A 19,768-nucleotide genomic window follows, 5' to 3' on the forward strand; every position below is an offset into this window, starting at 1 on the left:
GAGTATCAATGCCACCGAAGCACCAATGCTAGCAAAATCAGCAAGGAAAGAATAAGTGGGACCCTGAATGTGCCAACAAGTCTGAGGACCCTGGAATTTGATGCAACCAGACTAAGACAGACTCCCTATGCTGGAAATGGGACAATCCACCCCTCCCCACCCCATTCACTCAAGTGAGAACCAATTTAGCAAAACCCCATTTCAGTGGGGTGAACTACCACTGCATTAAGGGTGGGCAATCCTTGTCATTTTTCCTAATGCTAATAAGCATTGATCTCCCAGCTGACATCCCACAGTTCTGCAAGTAGATATCCCAGAGATGGTGGCGTTATGACAACCTAGAGATAGTTTAACTGATAAGGAAAAGAAGATGAATAACTACGTTCATTTCTAATAGACACAAACATGTGGTGTGAAACTATTTCAAGGAAGCAGGAGGAGAGAAAAGGGTGGGCCAAGAGAACAGATATCTTGTGTCCACAATGTCACCTCCTCTGTACATCACTACTTTGTTTCTGCCTTTAATGGAAGAAAAGGTATGGCCAGAGACAAGGGATCAAATGTAAATTCTGCTGAGCTCATTATGATTGATCATTCCATAAATATAAAAAGGATATTTCTCTATTGGTATATTGATTTCCAGATGCTAACAGAAAATTCCCTGAAACCGTCTATATGCCAATATTTTATACAGTTTCATGAGCCAGATTCTCAACTAGTTTAAATCATCTCCATCAATGCTGATGCACAAGGCTGATGTATATTAGCTAAGTATCAACCCTTTTCTTTTTTTAATCATCAGATGAACGTCAGTGAAATGCACATGCCTAATTCATACTAAAGACAGTGTGAAAACCAAGTGTTATTCACTAGCACATGATGACGCCACCATGGGAGTTTAAGCTGTCTTCCAATAAAATATGTAAGTGTCTTAACAAATAAGGGGCAGGGTGGCTTTGTGGCTAAATAACTGTATCTGAAAAATACCAAGAAGTCCAGATAAATTAGGTGTGGAAAATTCAGCAACCTAGACAGGAAGTTCCAAATCCTGATCGCCTTACTTACATTAGAAGTCCCACTGAAGCCCAGGGAACATTAGATCACTCAAGACAAGGAAGATTTGGCCCAAAAATACATCTTCATGGATTCACAAGAAAAGTATTTCGTTAAATAACACGCCACAAGCAAAAAATGGAAAATGGTTCAGAACCACATTCAATGCAGCCCTACATACTGCATAGCACGTAATCAACTACCTGGGGAGGAAGATGCATTTGGAATCATAGCTTAGCCTGCTTCTCCTTCTGATTTATGTTGCTGGGGAAATATACCCCTGCACCCTCACTCCCAAAAGCTGAAGTTGCAAACCTGCAATTACATAAATTCAGTTAAAAAACCCCACACAGGAATAATCACATTTGCGTATGAAGAGTTCATCTTCAATTTGGGGATCGTTAGAAAGAGAAACAGATTTTCTAAACTGGAAACAACGTAGGAATCAGTTCATAAAATGTGCGTGCGATAATGAATAGCCAGCCTACTTTGGGGGGTGATAAAATATTGTTACTAAAAGCACCAGGCCATGTTTAAAAAATGATTACAAATTATTTTAACAGTGTACTTGCAAAGGGTTATAAAAACAGCTATAATATTTTTGTCTTGGATTCTAGAATTACCAGTGTGACAGCTAATGCAATAATGATTTGTTTCAAATGCCAGTGTTTAAGCTGTATAAAGCTGATTTTATACATTTTTCCAGTAGGCCGCATTGTAGTTAATGAAATTAAACACACCAATCGCATTTGTCCCTAGGGGCTGAAGAACTGAACACACCACTGGTTTATTTTTTTATTAAAATAAATTGCAGCCAGCAAGATGGACTAATTGCACACAGAATTGAAAAAGAAACATTCCATTGATATAATTAAGCCAATTTTCATGGACAGAAATAGTTATAGTGGATATAAAATAAGCAGTACATTCACTGGAGTCTGACTTCTCCCCCCTCACCCCTTTTTTCTGGTACAGAATGTTAACTATTAAGCAAATAGGTATCTCAAATGGGTTAATTGTTATCTAGCAATGATGGCTAAATTGTTCCTAATATCTGATGCCAGGGCATTGTGTCTTGGGGTCTTGGTGAAAAACTTGACAGGCAAACTCCTCCAGCTCACTATAATATTACCTTAGAGCAAAACACCTGAAAGATTTAAATCTCTCAAAAGGAAAATACATTACCCCCCAGCTTATTTTGGTCTGACATTTTACATATAGTAACTGTGCATACATTTATCTTTGGAGAGTCGATATCCATCCCTCCTGCTTCTTACTTGTAATAATACAGAAACTGGGTGGCTGATGGAATGTGGAGTCTTTCCATGTACCACCCTAACAGAAACCAAAAGTAATCAACACATAACCACTATTCTGTGGCTTCTCTGAAGTGCTTTGGCTGTCCCAGACCATTTTTTGACTGGTAAAAGGCCCACAAGAGAATTGTCATCGCTACCTGTTGGCCTCATTGGCAACTCAGCAGAGAGATAATGGGCTCAGTGGGCAGAAAGACTGCATAGCCAGCTCAGTGAAAGAAATAATGTTGAGGCAGATTGTCATGGCAGTATGCAAGGGAAGCTTGCTCAGCCTGTGTGAACAAACAGAGGCTTCCACCTAGTCCAGTATCCTACCCAATGATGATAAATCCTGAACAGTACTTTGAAAATGTCAGGTGCTGTCCAAACTTACTGGGTGACCTTTTGGTCTCCTTGCTCAAACTGAGATGTATTTTACTCCATGAGGACTCCTTGCAGAATAAGATACGAATCGACATGAGCTATGGGACCAGAATCTGGCCATAATTCAGAATGATAACATGCCCTATTGTGGGAAAATTCTTCCTGATCGCAAAGATGGTGATAGTCTGTGATCATTGGGTCAAATGACACTGAATTCAAAACCATGGAGAAGGATGCTCATTTTGAAGGTGAAATTCATATTTCATTTTTATTAGTGAAGGGGGCCACCTTGCCCGGTGAATGAAGAGGAGCAGAAAAGCTTTTCAGAACAGGAATTGTCTCTATAACATGTTTGAGCATTGCCAAGCACAACAGGACCCTGGCCTGTCAGCACTGCCATAATACAAACACCACTAAAAGGCCCATGAGCGTGCTGCACAGCAATTCAACAGTTTCACACAAGAGATGATGAGATCACAGTTAAAGGTGGAAAAGAAATATCTGATCAAGCAGTTCTTCCAGGAGAGGACACATTAAAGATTAAACAATGCTGTGGGACTCTGACAGGTTTACAGGAATGGACATGCATAGGAGCTGCTGATTGGCCGGAGTCTAGGAACAATTTTGTTTGCACATACTCTTCCGATGGCTAACTGTAGGTGAAAAAAATTATACCCGTGCTGGTTACTCACCACTAATGGGTTATATAATTTAAATACGTATTTTGGAAATGTGCAGGAGAAAACCTATTGTTCAGTTGAGGTTTTGACCTTTGCAGATATCTGCTGGAACCATTTGGATTCTGATTTGCTGGTCACAAAAATATTTTATGAAAGCAGTTGCACATTTCAAGGATGGAAAGATGAAATAGTCTCATTTTGCAGAAATGAAGGCCTTCAGCCCACAGACTTCCCCTGGCCTCTAGATATGAGAGCATACATTGTCATTTGTCATTGCCCACTCACAATAGGGGAATCTTATAGTGAAGTCACTTTGTTTTTCTGCAGAAGAAATTTCATTTATCAGAAGTTCACTATGACTAGAAAAATAGAATAGTAACACTGATTAACAATCAGAAGGAAAGTATTGTGGTTAAAGCACAGAATTGGCCCTGTAAGATTTCAATTCCCATCCTGGCTCAGCCGCCAGCCGTGTGAGAGGAACCTTGGACAAGTCATTTCATCTCTTTTTGCCTCAGTTTCCCCTCCTGTAAAATGAAATTAATAATTCCAGTCCCCATGTCATAGGCAGGCTGCTGAGGCTTAAACTCCTTAATGTTTGCAAACTTCTTGAGGCCTTTGGGATTAAAGCACTCTATTAAGCATTATACAGCTTTTATAAAATATGTAAGCCGTAATAATAATAGTCATAATAACAATAATAACGCTTTTTACTCAATAGGGTCTTTCCTTCTGAGGATTTCAGAGTGCTTTACAAACATTATGGAGCCATGTCATAGAGGGATATTTCCCTCTCAAACAGAAGATTCCCTTGTCATATGCTTAAGGTATTTCACTTAACAATCGAGCCAATTTATGCAGCCAGCAGTGCAACCCATGCAGGCAGGTGTAACCTCTATGCAGCAGGCGAGCTTAGAGCATTCCTTTATCACCAGTCATGGAATGGTTGCGTCCAACTAAAGAGCTGGGATATTATTACAGTGAACGACAGTTATGAATTACATTGCTTCTGTGTTGTGAAATCCTAGCTTCAGGAAATTTTGCTCAGGAATGAGTGGAGATTTTACATATTTCAGGTATGCCTGGTTTACTCAAGTTTAATGCTTTAGAATCTTATTTCTTTGTTTTCAAGTCTTTTTTCATTTTCTTGTATCATCATCATTCCTGCTCAGGGGAGGAAAACACATGAGAGAAAAAACAAAGAGCTACTTTTTGTTTATCCTTGCATCCTAACTGAGGTTCTTCCACTTTTGTCCACAGAAACCTTTAGTTACAATTGTTTTATTTCTTATTATAGCCTATTAAATGGCCCCCCATTCCCTGTGTATATTTGGCTGGAGTTTTACACTACAGGTTCCACAGAAAACCTAAACATAGGGAAGCCTTTTTTTAAAGGTGGATATTTTAAAAACATAGTGGCCACATTTTTGCATGTAAGATACACATGAGCAGTAATGTGTGCACAGCATATGTGTACATTAATGCGCATGTATACTTTATACACACTTGGATCTGTACACACACACACAAACAAACAAATGCATTGCCTATCTAGATAGATATAGGCACAGAACATGTTACATCATGTGTTCTGTTTTTATCCCCATCCACACACACACAAATGATACAGTTAATGTACATAGCTATGTAGTGATAAGGACATCATGTGTTACTTTGTGTGTATTTAGTCTCTTTATATTTACACCCTACAATGTATACAGATGTACAGGGATGTGTGCATAATACATAGTCTACACACAAACTACTTATAATTTATATTCCCCTCCGTGCACCAGGTATGTTCTTTTACAGCTAAATGAAATCTTTATTTGCAATGCCTTTTTCAACACCAGAAAAGTGCCTTGTCCATAGACTAATAAGGTTTAAGGTGACAAGTTCAGCAACATCTAAAAACTCCCAGGTAATCAAGGCTTCAGTTCCTTGGCAAAGTTTCTTTCTGGGGTAGCAGAGAGGCGGCCAGCTATTTGTATTTGTCCCCTTGGCAGCTTCCACACGTACCTAACAAACCCGATTTAAAAAAACAATCCCGATCCGTTTTTTAACCCTACTTGGGATTTAAAAACAAAAACAAAACAAAAAACACACACACCCAAAACAAACCCCAACCACCTAAATTCGTCAAGAAGATTTTTAATCCTGGATAATTTTTTGTTGAAACACTAATTATCCATCATCTAACCAGAGCAGAAACCCCCCACCCCCAGGGCTTCTAATTGCCTAATTGAATAAAACTGGGGAGCAGCAGCCAGCGGAGCAACAGCAAAGGGAAGCTGTTGGCGAGGTTTCCCTGATTGCTGGGGAAGGAAACCCACGCGTGGGTTTAGCCACAGCCCAGAGAGCCTCCAGGCCAGAGGTGTCATTTAGCAGCTTGTACAAACACAGCATCAGGTGCCTTCCCCGGTGGAACAAGCCCACCTGAGAGAGTTCGGGTCGCTCTGATCATGACCGGGGTTGGCCTGAGTGGTCATGGGGACCTTCCTTCACTGGCTTTCAGCCCCTCTCCCGGGCCAGCTCCGGATCAGCAAAGGGGACTTTGAAGGAGCCTTCCTGGAGCATGGCGCTCCCAGAATTGGGACAGAGCCCGGCCTGGCATCAGCCGGCCTGGCCGTGCATGGGATATCATGCTGTATGTGATGTATGGCCCAGGCGTAGGGCTGAAGGCAGCGGATTTAGATGCCGGCCGCTGAAGGAGCAAAGCTCCCAGGTCGCTGTGCAGGCTTCCGGCAGCCGAGAGAAAGGTGTTTTGCTCAGCTGGTGATTCTCCCCTCCCCCTCCGAGGTGGCGACACCTGTTTGTTTTTACATGCCCAACAGCCTCCGCAAACTGGGGACACAAAAAGCCCTTTATGCGAGGAACAGAGCGAGCGACGCGGCCCGGCCCCCCCCCCCCCCGACAAATAAAAAGACACTTTCTAGCGCGGGGGGAAATGCCAGGCTCCCTCCCGTTTGCTTCCCTTTCATCTGAAGTTTGCAACCCCCGGGGGGGGGGGGGGAAGTTTCAGCAGCGATGGAGCGGGCTGCCAGCTGCCCCGCGTGTGCCTCCCCTGTGTTAAACCCCCCCCCCCTTGTGGGTCGTCCCTGCACCCGATCTCCCGGGGCGCGGGGCTGGGGAGGGGGGGACCCGGCTGGCCACCAGCTGCTGCCTGGCGCTAACGACCGCCCGCCCTAAGTGGGATCCCCGAATCTAGGTGACAACGAATTGGTTAATTTCTCCTCCGCAACTGGCTACATCTGCCCCCGGCTGAGTTGCCCTAGTTTGTCACATGCTTGCGTTTCTCCCCCAGCGCCCCTTTTTGGTTTTTTAATCCCCGATTCCCCCCCGGACACGCGGGCACACCCCATCACATCCCCGCCTGGCTTGTGCACCACGTCTCATTTGAAATAGCGGGCGGGCGGGGGGAGACCCTCCAGGAAGAGGAAATAAAGGGACTGTCTGCCTGGGCAGCTCCCAGTCCCAGCCTGATGCACGGACACGCCAGGGACCCGGGAGGGGGACGTGAGAGAAATGATCTGGCCACCTATTGAAACAGAAATCGCTCCATTTAAATCGAGCCGGTAGTGGCCGAGTGGGAGACCAGCTCTATGTAAGATCGCCTTCCTAGGCATGCCCTGTTCAGCCCCCCCAGCGCGGCTGCCCGCCTGCTGCTCCCATGAACTTGAGCTGCTCCACCAACGTTGCACGTTGTTTAGCTTTTAAAATAAAACCCCGAGGAGCGCAACAGAAGGTCCGGCCTCTCGCTTCCCCTCTGCCCTGTCAGACGCACTGCAGAGAGGATCCAGGTCTACAGAGAAGCAGAGTCCGTGTGGACGCAAGGCGCACACGCGGCCGTTTAGACGCACACAAGCCTCACACCCGTGCGCTTCTGCCCTCCGCGGTGGCAGCCGCAGAATAAAGCCCCCCCGCCCGGTGCCCCCGGCTGTCTGCTCCCTGACCCCATTGCTATGGCAGCACATGGGCCGCTTTGCAAGCGATTGACAAGGGAGATTACAGTAAGGAAATGGACGCGGAGGGGGCGCGCACACACAGAGCCAGCCCCAAACCAGGAGGGAGGAAGAGACCCCCAGACTTCCTAACCAAAGCCATGCACCGCCAACCTTTTTTCCTAAAACCGCCTCCACCAACACCCCCCCCCCCCCCAGGTCAGACAACACAGGCACGACGGAGCTAGGGCCCACAGAGGAGACACAGCAACCCCCTGGCTTTGAACGCTAGACTCCCTGCGTTGTTTTCAAGAACACACTCCCCAGGCCTGGGAGTCTGCTCTGCGCACAGCGGGCCAGGCAGGTTGCATGCTTCAGGTCCCTTTTAAGCCAGGAAGGTGAACCCAACCCTTTCTTTCTGCGCTGGTAGGACCTTCTGTTCAAAACAGTGGGGCGGATACTTCGAGTCTCTTGGCTTTCAGCTTTTTTTGTTCATTTCTCTTCTCTCCCTTTTCCTTCCATGGTCGCATCACTGACGCATTTTCATAGAGTCGATTAAAAATATATATATATGTAAAAGGAAAGGCCAAACCTGCCCTCCTGGAGAGAGAAGATTCAGGCCGCATAATCGGTAATAAACACTAGAAAACCTTTGCACGGGACGAATCAGGGAGAGGATGGACTCGCCCCCGTTTCTCTTTAAGAAACACTTTAGGCCAGCTCAACTCTGAAGCCTGGTACACCGTCGCCTAAAACCCAAACCTTAAGCTTTAACTCTGCCATGTTCCTAGTAATGAAAAGCAAATGTGAAGGCAAAAGGGTTGGCCGCCGTGTTCCAACATGGATGTAGATTTAGAATAAGGCCTTTAAAAAAAAATAAAATCAGTGGGACCCCTCGCAAAGTGATCTACTGATCGCGAAATTGAGCGAGTCGAAATCTGGTGCGTTACAATCGGATTTAAATGTGTTAACGTCTGAATAGCTGGTGTCCCGTCCCACCACCTTTTCATTTCGGGAAGAGAGATTCTCAGTCCCAGTGAAAGGGTCTCCCTTATTATTGATTATTTTCATTTTTAAATGGTAAGGCCCATTAAAATACTATCCGTACAAACACAGACAGACAGACAGACAAAGAGAAAGAGAGAGACTTGTTTTTTTCGAGATTGTTTTTATACCTGAGGAGCTAGCTGAAATTTCCTTCAGGGTTAACAGATCGCCGAGTACAAGAGGGGTTTAGAAGAGAAGACAGAGTAATTAAACCCCCTAATCAAACAACATTCATTGAAAATACTTGGCAAAATATAGAAAGTGTTGCAAGCGGCTGCTTCTGCAGGCGCGTAGCATATGCACTTGTGTCTGTGCATATACGCAGACAGTCACACACACACAGACGTATTGTAGATAGTATATGTGTGTGTAGATACCTATAGATAGCTGGTTATATAATACGCAGAGTTCAGATTCATATGATACCGTATGTTTAATTTCTCTGGCTGTGAAATTCCGTAGTTTGGCCCTCTCTCACTTGATTATAAAACCTACTCTTCTGATTTACTGCTGTTAAAGCCGAGAGGCTCCTGTCCCAATAGATAAATTATAGTCTGAAGTGATCCAAAACAATTTGCACCTCTAGCTGGGAATTACTTTAGCTTTTTAGGCTCGCCTCTCGCCTTGTTAGCCAAAGGAAAATTCCGAGGAATTTCACTCGAGCCTTCCCCGGCTCTCCCAGCCCCTTTCGAAATCAGGTAATAGAGTCAAACTCCCAGGAGAGCTTCACATCTGCTTAAAATATTGTCCAATGAAATGAAATTCTACAACAGATTGTGTTTTTAATATACTGCGCACCTCTCGCCCGCATACCAGTGGCGCAGAATGTGCGTGTATCGCTTTACCACAGGATATATGGGCGTATTAATAACTACAAGCACACATTAATAGGCTAGAGCCGTAAAGAGTGTGGCTACATAGGTGTGCTTGTGCTGGGGCTTTGGGTGATGTGTGGGAATATCAATAGCTGACTGTATTAGAGACACAGAGAGATGCACACAGGCGCGTAGGTGGATAATCTGTTTTGCAAATAAATCCTCCTGGGATATGGAAACCGTAGCTGTGGGCTACTGTTTTGAACTGTGATCCCTAAAAATCCTCGGCTCAAACCCCATAAACCGCTGGGCCGTGTATTGTATTAAACACCTGATTTTAATCAGAGCTCAGCCTTTCAAATAGACACTTCCAGCTCGTGTTAGCGCTCATTCAAATGACCTGCGTTTGAACGGCAGCGCCGAGTGCAGAAACCAAGTCTCTCGTTCCAAGCACAGAAATCCCAACTCATCTCCCCAGCAATCCAGGCACTGAAAACTTCTTAGCGCTTCTCTCACTTACCGAACTCTCTCCAGGAGCTGCTCTAATTTGGTAGCAGGGGAAAAGGCGCTACAGACACACAATTACCCTGAGCTGCAAGCGGTGTGTGTTATATACATTGCACACAGATGCATGGGATTTCATGTGTATAATTAGCTGTGCTGTGCACACGTCTGCATTACACACATGCCCATCAGAGCTGCTAAACTGCAAAATAAAATCTCCTCCATTATACTCAAGCTAGCTTCACCAGAGGGGGAAAAGTCTTTTTAAAATGTTCAGCTCCTCAAATAAAAGGCAATAATAAATAACGTTTGGTATTTTTACGGGGGGTTTCTAATGGGGGCGTGTAATCCATAGATGAAAAATCACAGTATTAATTGCAAGACAGCTTCCCTAATAATACACTCAGTGGTGATCACGTAAATTGTAAAACATGCACGCTTTTGTAAGAAGCATTTGTATGTCCATAGCCACACTGAGCCAGGTGTGAGGACATTACACCCATGCACACAGCTACTGGAGGTGGTTTGGTGTAGTAATAGAGCATATTGAAACATACAACCTTAAAGGTAAGCTGCTGGGCCTCGGAGCTGCGTGTGAGTTGTGTCCTTTTAAAAACAAAAGTGTCCAACTTTCGGCGTTCGGAGACTATGTGGCAAAGGAACTCGCCCTTAACTTTGCAATGATTAAAAGAAAAGCAAACTACTGGAAAAATGCGATTTGCTTTATTATTAAGCAGGTCTGTAGGGCTGTACTGTGACTTCGGACAGTACTGTTCAAAATTTGGAAGAGCAGTTCCAACCAAAAGAAGGGGGAAAGCCACAGTCCGGACAGAGGTAGGTCTCAGACCGGATAAACCATGAAAAATAGCCCCCGGCCTTGAAAAAGTGAAGATGCTTCATAAGAATGCCCCCGACTGACTAAATAAACCCTTGAAATAGCGAGGGGGGGGTTGTGTGTATCTGTCACCTACATGCCCCTTTGGAAAATTAAAAGTTTACAACTACAAAATAAAAGAAACCTAAAATACGAGTTAGTTTTCTTCCCCTGACTAACGCATGGTCATTTCAGATTCTAATGCCTCTTTTCCCAGCATTTCACAACTGATGCAGAGACACAAACTTCGCTCCTCTTACCTGGAACAATTCTCTCACCTCCTCACTGCCATGACCTATGTTAAAAGTGTATTTATACGCAGAGGGGCTGCTCTCACATTCCCCCATACTCTTATAACGTCCAAAGCATTAATAAGTCCAAACTCCTACCCCGGAGAGACCCAGTGTGAAAGCGCCCACCATTTAAACAAACTAGACACCACGATTTTTAAAATATCCCTCAGCGTATTAAAATACAATTGCAAGTAGTACAGAGAATGAGTTTGAACTTACAGTCTCCAGTTATTTTGCACAAAGCCAGAATGAAACAGAAAGTAAAAAACAAAACAAAAAAAAAGGCAGCTTTTGACAGACTCACTGGACACCTAAATTCCCTACTGCACCAAAACCTTAATATCGAATCAGCTCGGAAACACGGCAAGTACTTAAAGCTGGACTCCACAAAAGAGGTGGAAGCCGGGGGAAGGGGGGGGGGGGAGAATAGGAATAAAACCACCCTTTTCTACAGTAACCAAACTCCTCATGTGAAAATTCAGGTTTTCAAAACAGGAAAGAAAGAAAGAAAGAGAAAAAAAAAGTCCGGGAGGTGGGAAAAATCTGCCGCAAACTTTAGGAGTGGAAATTCCAAAATCACAACAGATATAAAGACACCCCCTTGTCGGCCCCCCCCCCCAACCTTCTTAACACCCCCCCCCCCCACCCCAGCTGGGAGTCTAAAGTTTTCGGTGTCAGCGTCTTCCCTCTAGGAATGCGCGAATCCAAACCCTGAGCGAGAAAGGATCCATTTTGATACCAATTCTCTTCCTTTCTCTCCCTCCCCTAAATAATTGTCCCTTGGACGAGCGGGGCTTTTCCCTCTCTCTCTCTCTCTCTCTCTCCAAAGCTAAGTCTCTCTGGAGCCAGACGGCTAGCGGCAAACGCAGACCTCTAGCGCCCACTATTTCAAAAGCCAGGAATATTATTTCACAAGACTTGGAACGACTCAATAAAAAAAAAAAAAAAAAAGTTGCTATCCCCTTTCGTCAACTTTGCAGCTAACTTTCGCTTCTCCCCCCCCCCCCGGTTATTTGCCATCTCTGCTCGCCTCGCGTCGCTCTGCAGCGAACCCCACCAAAGCGCTTGTGGGGTGCAAGAGAGAGGGAGAGACCCTGCGCCCGCAGGAAACTGCCAGCCGCCGCTTCTTGCGCTCAGCGCGCCTCCGTGCAGAAGAGCTCCCACACGCACAAACAGGGGTGGGCAGCGGGGCTCGCCTCTCTCTAGCTCTAGGCATGAGAAAGGGCACGGAAAAGGGGGCTCGTGCCCGGCCGGCAGCTCCCCCCCCCCCCAGCCAAGCTCTCCAGCGGCACAGATCCGGCGGGAGCCGGGAGGGGAGATGGGGAGCGGCAGGACGCAAAGAAAAAAACCTACTTTTGGGCAGTTTCCTCGCCCTCGCCTTGGATCTCATCTTGTCGGCTTGTGGATTCTTCTCCTCCTCCTTGAGCCCAGAAGCAGCTACACACTATCTTCATCTCCCCAGCATTGTCAGTTTGGACACCTTCGCACATGCGCACAGAGCATTCAATCTGACACCCTCGCCAGGGCCAAAAAAACTTTCCAATGTATTCATCACCATCGGGGCTCTTTTTTTTTTTTTTTTTTTTCCTCCTTTTTGGTCCTATCCTCTTCTTCAGATCACTTATCTCCCCCTCCCCCCCCCAGCACCATCACAGCCTTTTCCTGATCTGCCCCTTTAAGAAAAATCAACCCTCTCTGCGCCTAACCCCTTTGCACACTGACCTTACACACTGGACAATATTTAAGGACCAAGGTACCATCCTATAAAGAGGTGATTATTTATTATTAATTATTATTACTTATTTAATAGCAATGTTGTAGCATTCTCCTTGTCAGGGGGTGTCGTTTTCCAATTGCAAGTATTTTAAACATGCTCCTGAGGGTTTTTTTGGTTTTGTTTTTTAAATGAACTTTTAATTATTATTTACTGTAACTTTTCCTTTAACGCCCTTTTTTTTTTTTTTTTTTTGCTTTGATTCGGAGGTTTGCGGGGCTATTTCAAATGATTATTGGTGATTTGCATCATGCCATCCTTGAATGGTTTTCACGAAAATATATATTTTTGAATACCGTAACGTCTTTGCTCTTTCCACCCCCTATTTGCTGATTTGTGAACATTTTCATTACAAATGTAAACACCGTTTTCACACTTTTTCGGGGGGTGGGGGGAAGAGGGTTGGCACTTTTGCTATCAGAGTCCTGTCTTAATTCCGCTGTGCATATTTGCATACGGCCAATAATGTTACCTGCTAAATATATATGTAAACTTGATCTTGTTAATAGGGGAATTGAAATTCTGTTCGGATTATTAGCCGAGAGCGGCTCCGTTTAGCACAAAATGCAGTCACACCTAATCTATGCTATTTGCGTGGCGTGTGTGTTTCTCCACTTCTCATTTTCGACCCAATTTATTAAGACACGTAGTGTTAAAAGGTGAAAAGAATAGCTCGCCGGTGTATTTTTGAGAGAGGCTGAGAATTAGGATGCCGGGTACTGCGTTAAAGAGAAACATATGGTCCAGTCTCCATTTGTGCCTTTGATTCAGAGCTCTGGCAGGTACCTGAGTTTGGATTTCAGAAGGATCCCATATAATTTCTATACGTTTCCAGCTTCCCCCACCCCCCCAACAAAAAAATCTAGCCCGACCTCCTGTCTGGACTGGCCCATGCAGTCCTGAGGCTGTACCTTACCCATCTCGTACCCACTGAAGGGGCTGGGAGTAGAAGACAAGACCCGGGCTTGGAGAAAGCAAGGATGAATACCGTGCCGCTTTTGCATTTTAGGTACCAAGGCAGAGCTCTTTTCTGGACGCCAAATAATAGCAGCGATTCCCTCCTCGGGACAAATTGAAATCCTGCTACGACTAAGTGATCACTGCCTAGACATTGGAGTTGTCCGTGATCCCCGGAAGTGGAGGCACAGACAGATCAGACCAGACAGATCCTCTTTGAAGCAAGGAGCGAAGTGTAAATAGCTGGGTGATTGATGTGCTGCCTTTGACTGCGGAGAAAGCACTATTTTAATTCAAGTGGCCAGGTCAGATGGTCACGGAAGAAGGTTGAAAGGTAGGCTTTAATGAGATTAATATGGAGGGAGAGCGACTTCATAAACATTCAGTAAAGCAACCGGGCTGGGGCAAGTACTCCGATTTGCACTGAAGGTGCAGAAACCGATCGGGACTTGGCTAGCAGAAACGTCAGGAGGCCTGTCTCTCCAGGGCATTGCAAAAACAAAGGGAAAGTTAGATGGGTGTCTCGGATCTCTCCTGGAAGCCATTCTGCCCGCTGAACTTTTGCACTGCAGGTGGTGGTGGTGGTGGTGGTGGGGGGGAATTATTCTTGCTAATTACTGGGTTTCCCCCTCCTCCATGTGCCCTTTAATTGCAGATGGAAGCAGGGCCTTTTTTGATGCTCCTTAGTTAGTAATCAAGGGGGGTGGTAGGTTGGGGGGTGGGAGAAGGAGCCTAATTTTTTTTTTTATAGATATTGAAATGTCCAACCACGTGTTGATTAAAGTGTTGAATTGCTGGTCGCAGATTTCTTTCCTGGAAATGCATTAATATTCAGAGATAGTCGTTTCGCTTCATTGTGGAGACCCAAAGGTCTGAAACCCAAAATTGTTTTTAGTTTAAATGTTGAAACAGTAGACCTGACATTTCAAATCAGCTGAAATAATTCCTGAAAAGACTGAAGGTATCTTCCACCGCCTTAAAATGAGCGGGTGACGGAAAAGCCAGGTTTGGGTTAAACTGAAATTTTCTTAGTTGTTTTCTTCTCGATATTATTGTCCATTCGCAGTTTTTTTGCAGAACAGACATAGGGGGGAAGACGGGGGAGAGAATCACGATTTATTTTTCCAAATGGCATTTAAAAAAAATCCGATTGAACAAATATGAATATAATCTCCAGTCCAATTCACATGAGTCAGGATTCGAGTATCAACAGCAGATTCATTTTAAATGAAGTATATAAAAGCGTGCTATTGCTAATTGCACACAGGTTTGATTATTTTTAAAAAGGGAATTTTGTATACAAATAATTCTTGCTAGAGTCCGAATATACAAGGTTCATCTTGCATTGACGATTAACAATAGCATTACACTGCATAACACGCACATTATATAACTGCATCATGTTAAACCTGAATAGCAATGGTGTGGCAATGAACTGCAGACAGTGCTTCTGTTAGATGATCTATTGAACCCCTGAGCGAGAATCCAGCTGTCTGGCTAAGGGAAGGTGCACTCAGGTGCTTAGGAAGAGCTAAAACTATATGAGAAGGTCAGAAATCACTTTCCCCTGCGAAAAGAACACAGCGGAATCTCAAGGATTTTTATACAACTCTTTCCTCTGCTCCCCGCCGCATTCCCCTCTATAGCCGGCTAGCGTGTAAGAACTGCTATTAATACAGATTACACAAAGGTATAATTGAAAGTGCTGTTCGCTGGCTTTGCAGGGACATTTCTCTTATGCAACTCTTCTAATCATAAGCCTGTCTTTCGATTGCCAAATATCCAGCAGCTCGGTTATGTATATTTCCTTCCAGAAATAATAAGGCAGAAGCGTTGCTCTCAATGCTGCACTCCACTCGCCCGGGAGCCAGTTCTATGAGCAGGACTTTCTCGTTACAAATTCCTAGACAGTGCAGGTGACAAGATGGATCTATTTTTTTTTCTTATTATTTTATTTATTCCTTCCTAATTAAACGGAGGATATGAAATTCAAAACAAAGCAAACGAGCTGGTGGGCTCTGAATTAAGGAAAGGCAAAGAGATTGGGAGCAGCTTTGAAATGACTTGGAAATGATTTTCCTGTCTTGTATTAACAACGCGGAGGTAGTAAATATGTGCATGTATCAATGTAAATGTTGCAACAAAGATCGAAATGGGTTTTCTCCAGTCCCCCGTCCCTTCTCCTCCCGTTACCATCTGACCTACAATCATTTACAATGAAGAAAATAGCCCATGGTGGGAGTAAGGGGGAATTTCCCCTCCATTTCCCTGCCCTCCCCCCGCAAAAAAAATCCAACAAAATAGAAAACTGACAGCGGATTTACCATAAAGTATTCGGGGGTGCTGCAGGAATTAAAACGCCAAGAATAAATCTCAAAATTTACATACATATTTATAAACATTTTGAAATGATTGAAAATAAGAAGTCTGCTTTGCTGCTCCGGACAGAGGGGAGTATTTATAATTGAACAGGAATCCCCGCTGTTCCCTTTTACAAACGTGCTTTTAAACCAAAACCACATTTTGATCGTTTTATTCTTAAATCATATCAAATCAAGGAGTGATCGCTGTTTACACTGCGCTCCTTCTACGTTCTAATTATTCCGGTGCCGTTCGTTATGCAGAGAATATAACCGGCTAACAGCTTGATTTGGTTTGCATTTCCCCCCATCCCCACGTCTCTGATTTATACGCACGCACAGCGCAAAGGGTGCTCGCTGCATTTCAGACTTGAACTCCCGGGGGGGGGGGGGGAATGGACTGAAGACTAAATGCTGCTGCTCAGCAAATCCCAAACACCAAACCCTTCAGTCCTGACCCAAGAAGAAACCTCTAGCCATCCTCAAATATCGACTCTGCGGCTTGTTGTCAAAAGCCCGACCCCCCTGGCCAGATGATACCCGGCTAGCTTGTCATGCGTCTGCTATTTGATTTTACAAAGCAATCCAGATGCTCCCATTTTGCACCTGTTTGAATGCGTATCGCTTGCACGGAGGGGGAGGGGGAGCACAAAATAATACGCGAGGGAACTAGGAATGCTCCCTCTTCCTTGCTCTTCTGGTCTGCCGGCTAGGGCTGGAGGAGGGAGCCTGGCATGGCTAGCTACCCAAATAACCCTGTGTTCTGTCTCCATAGCATTACAGAAGCGCCGCTCCTCCAGCTAGCCCTGGAGCCTTGTTAAAAGGACTTCCGCTGATGCAGACAATCCGGGTGAGTGACCGAGCAGGGCACGGGGACCCCCTGCCACCTCTGGCGAATTTCACAGCCAGGAGCCCCCCATCGCAAGCGTGGTGCATTCCTGCAGCTGGTTTCAGGCTGGGGCAAAGCTACCCCCCACCCCCCGAGGGGGGTCACGTTTAGGCAGGATGTTAAAAGCGCTTTCCTCCCCCCTATGAAAACGGTCAGGCCTTGCCATTTTTAAAAGGAAAACACGGAGTAAGAAAGAGGAGGGCAGAGCTCCTTCCGCACTGGAGTCGGCGAAGGAGACTTGTCCTTAGCAAAGGTCCCCCAGCTGGGTCTGGAGAGGGTGGTGCTGTCGTGCAAAGCAGCCCTGGGGAGATCGCCATTTTAAGGGTTTATCTCCTCGGCCTCTGCCCGTTTCCACCTTCATCTCGGTGTCCTAGCCCAACCAGGGTCCATTTCGGCGCCGAGACACACAGCCGCTCTTTGCATTTTAACGGTGACCCTCTGGGGCTCTAAGGTGGGTGCTAGAGAGGGTGTCATTTACGGGGCGGCCGGCTGGCATTTACATTAGCCAGTCCTGTGTCGTCAGGACTGCAGGAAGCCGGCTTTGAAAATCCGCGCCCTAGGCGAAACGTGGCGTTCAAGGATCCTGGTTCAAAGCACCAGTAATCCAGTGTGGTCATCTTCGCCTTCAGCCGCTGGCACTCGGCAGCGGGTGTGCGCTGTGTGCGCGCACAGCAGCACCTGAGAGTCGCCTGCTTCAAAACCAGGGCTTTTACATGGCGCAGGCGGCTGGGCGCCAGTGCGTTTTTAAGGAGCAAAGCAGATTCAAAGGAGATACAGTGGCTAGAGCAGGAGCGGCGGCAGAGGCACCGCGGTCTCTCCCTGAGGATTTCAGCACAAATGCGGATTGTTCCTGCCCAGAGTTGTAGGGAGATTATACAGAGAATTATTTTTTTTAAAAAAACCAAACGTAGGCTCCCATTGGCACATGGAAACACAGCTCTCCTCCAGGGTCAGGGAGCCCCAGAGTAGACTGGAAGAATGTCACACGTTTGCCTAGAGATTTTCCTTCCAAATCTGCCATCAATAAACGAAGGAAAACAACACACACAACAACCACATTGTAGCTGCCTGGAACCACGTAAGCAAAGGAAGCTTGCTTTTCCTTTCATCCCCCATTATGCCAAGAAATGCCAGCATCTTTCACCCGTGGTTTAAAGCCCTATTTCTCTGCATGATGCAGGCACAAGGGGGCAGTTAAGGATAGACTAGACACACTTGCCGCCTGTGAGGGTGGCTGGGAGGTCAGCAGCGGTGGGCCAGGGCAAGCCAGAACCCTGAACTCAGGACTGGGCAAGTCAATGAAGAAGGAGCCGCTGTGCAAAGATCCTGTGTGTCGATGCATGTCATTCTTTCACTCCGATACAGTTCGCCTGTCAATGGGAAAGTGTGTGTTTGTTTTAATAACAAATGTTTGCGGCTACCCTGGAATAATTCTCTCTCTCTCTCTCTCTCTCTCTCGTGTGTGTGTGTGTGTAAATCATAGGTTTCACTACTGGTCACAAAGCGATTTGCAAAAAACTCACGTTCTAAAACAACACCGTACGTTGCGACACAACACGCGGGCTGAGAAAAGCCAGATTTAAAATTCGGAGCTACTCCCCTTTTTCCCCGGTTTGCCAAAGAATTCTGCTGGTAAATCTGTGCCCAGAGGCTGCCCCCCTTTGTTTGTGTGTGTAATGGTGTTTAATAAAATGTGCGCGCGCAAGGGGGAACGTGGGGGTGAAAATGGAGAGGCGCTGAAAGAACGGACCTTGATGATGTCACGATGAAAGTGCACAAATGCTCTTTAGAATCAGGTAAACACTTATGCATTTTTTTAGGGCATGTTATTTACCTAACACACTGTAATAACGCCTTCCCTGAGTAAAGGTCTGTGCATTTGCATACTAATTTGGAAAAACGTTATTTACCCAAACATTATTTACCCCTCAACAGCTGCTTAGGAAACATCATTCTTCATTGAAGGAGATGAAGAGGAAATTCTGCTGGCCTCTGACCAGAAAAACCCCAAATAACCAAGAATGCTTAAAGCAAGTTTACTGAGAACATTAGAAATGAAATAAGAGGGGGAAATCACTGATTCTATCAGGTTCATGTCATCTAAATATATAACTGCACGTATCTTCCTAATGCAAAGTATTTTCTTGTTAGTTTTTTAATGTTAAAATAGATTTTTGTCCCAAAACTAATTTCAGTACAATTTATTCATTTCCGAGGGGGGGGGGGGGAGGGAACTGGCTCCTTTGGGCCCCTGAAAATGTGCCATGTAAATCTGCATTTAAGTATTTTTTGTAAAAGGAGCATGATAAATTTAAGAATTCCTTCAAATTCGTTGCAGTCGATTGTGCAAATCTACCGTTGGCTGGTCCAAAGCATAGCAGCAGCGCATATGTTCAAACCAGGGATAAAAGGAATCGTCAAGCCTCCATATCAGAAGGGTTAAAAAAAAAAAAAAACAACCCCACACATTCTGGATAATATGATGCACAAGTGTCTTAAAATGCCAACCTGGAAATCAAATTAGTTTTTGCCTGATGCCAGCACAAACTAATTAATCCCGATGGTCTTGTATGAAAGGAAGTTTAAATTAATGCTAACGTATTTTTTTTAAGTTTGATTCAAGGCTTTGTGGTGCGGAAAAGGCTTGCTAAATTACACTAAGAAGCAATTGAGAGGTTATAAGCCATTAAACCGTTTTGTATGGAAAAGGCGAGAGTATCATGCTTTAACAGGACAGGCTGTTCTATATCCTGCTAGGAGTTTTGGTCTGCTTTTCTGATGGGCCTGGGTATTATAATAATTTAGCAGCTATGCCGCAAACGAAAACCATTTTTGGAAAAGCACTTTCTTTTTCCCCACTGAAACAGGTATTTTCTAAGACACTAAAACGTTCTATTTAACG

At 45.0% G+C, this 19,768-nt stretch overlaps 1 protein-coding gene and 1 long non-coding RNA gene across 5 annotated transcripts in view; one reads left to right on the plus strand and one right to left on the minus strand.

The window, feature by feature from the left end:
* Positions 1-12,430, minus strand: part of PRDM16 (PR/SET domain 16) — a 423,154-nt gene extending 410,724 nt beyond the window's left edge. For both annotated transcript variants that reach the window (XM_067567133.1, XM_067567131.1), the window contains exon 1: positions 12,240-12,430. In XM_067567133.1, the coding sequence (XP_067423234.1) occupies positions 12,240-12,276 (37 nt within the window). In that variant the 5' untranslated portion in view covers positions 12,277-12,430. The remainder of the gene's footprint in view (positions 1-12,239) is intronic.
* A 62-nt stretch (positions 12,431-12,492) lies between these two features.
* On the plus strand, positions 12,493-19,051 carry LOC137165732 (uncharacterized). 3 transcript variants are annotated; one of them, XR_010923474.1, is made up of 5 exons: positions 12,501-12,657; positions 13,670-13,951; positions 16,753-16,827; positions 18,350-18,662; positions 18,802-19,051. It is a non-coding gene; the product is annotated as an uncharacterized lncRNA (long non-coding RNA). The 3 variants fall into 3 exon arrangements; XR_010923472.1 differs by having other exon boundaries at positions 12,493-12,657; positions 18,350-19,051; XR_010923473.1 differs by lacking the exon at positions 12,501-12,657 and adding an exon at positions 12,683-13,017 and having other exon boundaries at positions 18,350-19,051.
* The last annotated feature ends 717 nt before the right edge of the window (positions 19,052-19,768 follow it).

The sequence above is a fragment of the Emydura macquarii genome, unplaced genomic scaffold (assembly GCF_026122565.2).
Source record: "Emydura macquarii macquarii isolate MOO-44397 ecotype Brisbane River unplaced genomic scaffold, CSIRO-AGI_Emac_v2 contig_2768, whole genome shotgun sequence".
Lineage (NCBI taxonomy): Eukaryota > Metazoa > Chordata > Testudines > Chelidae > Emydura > Emydura macquarii.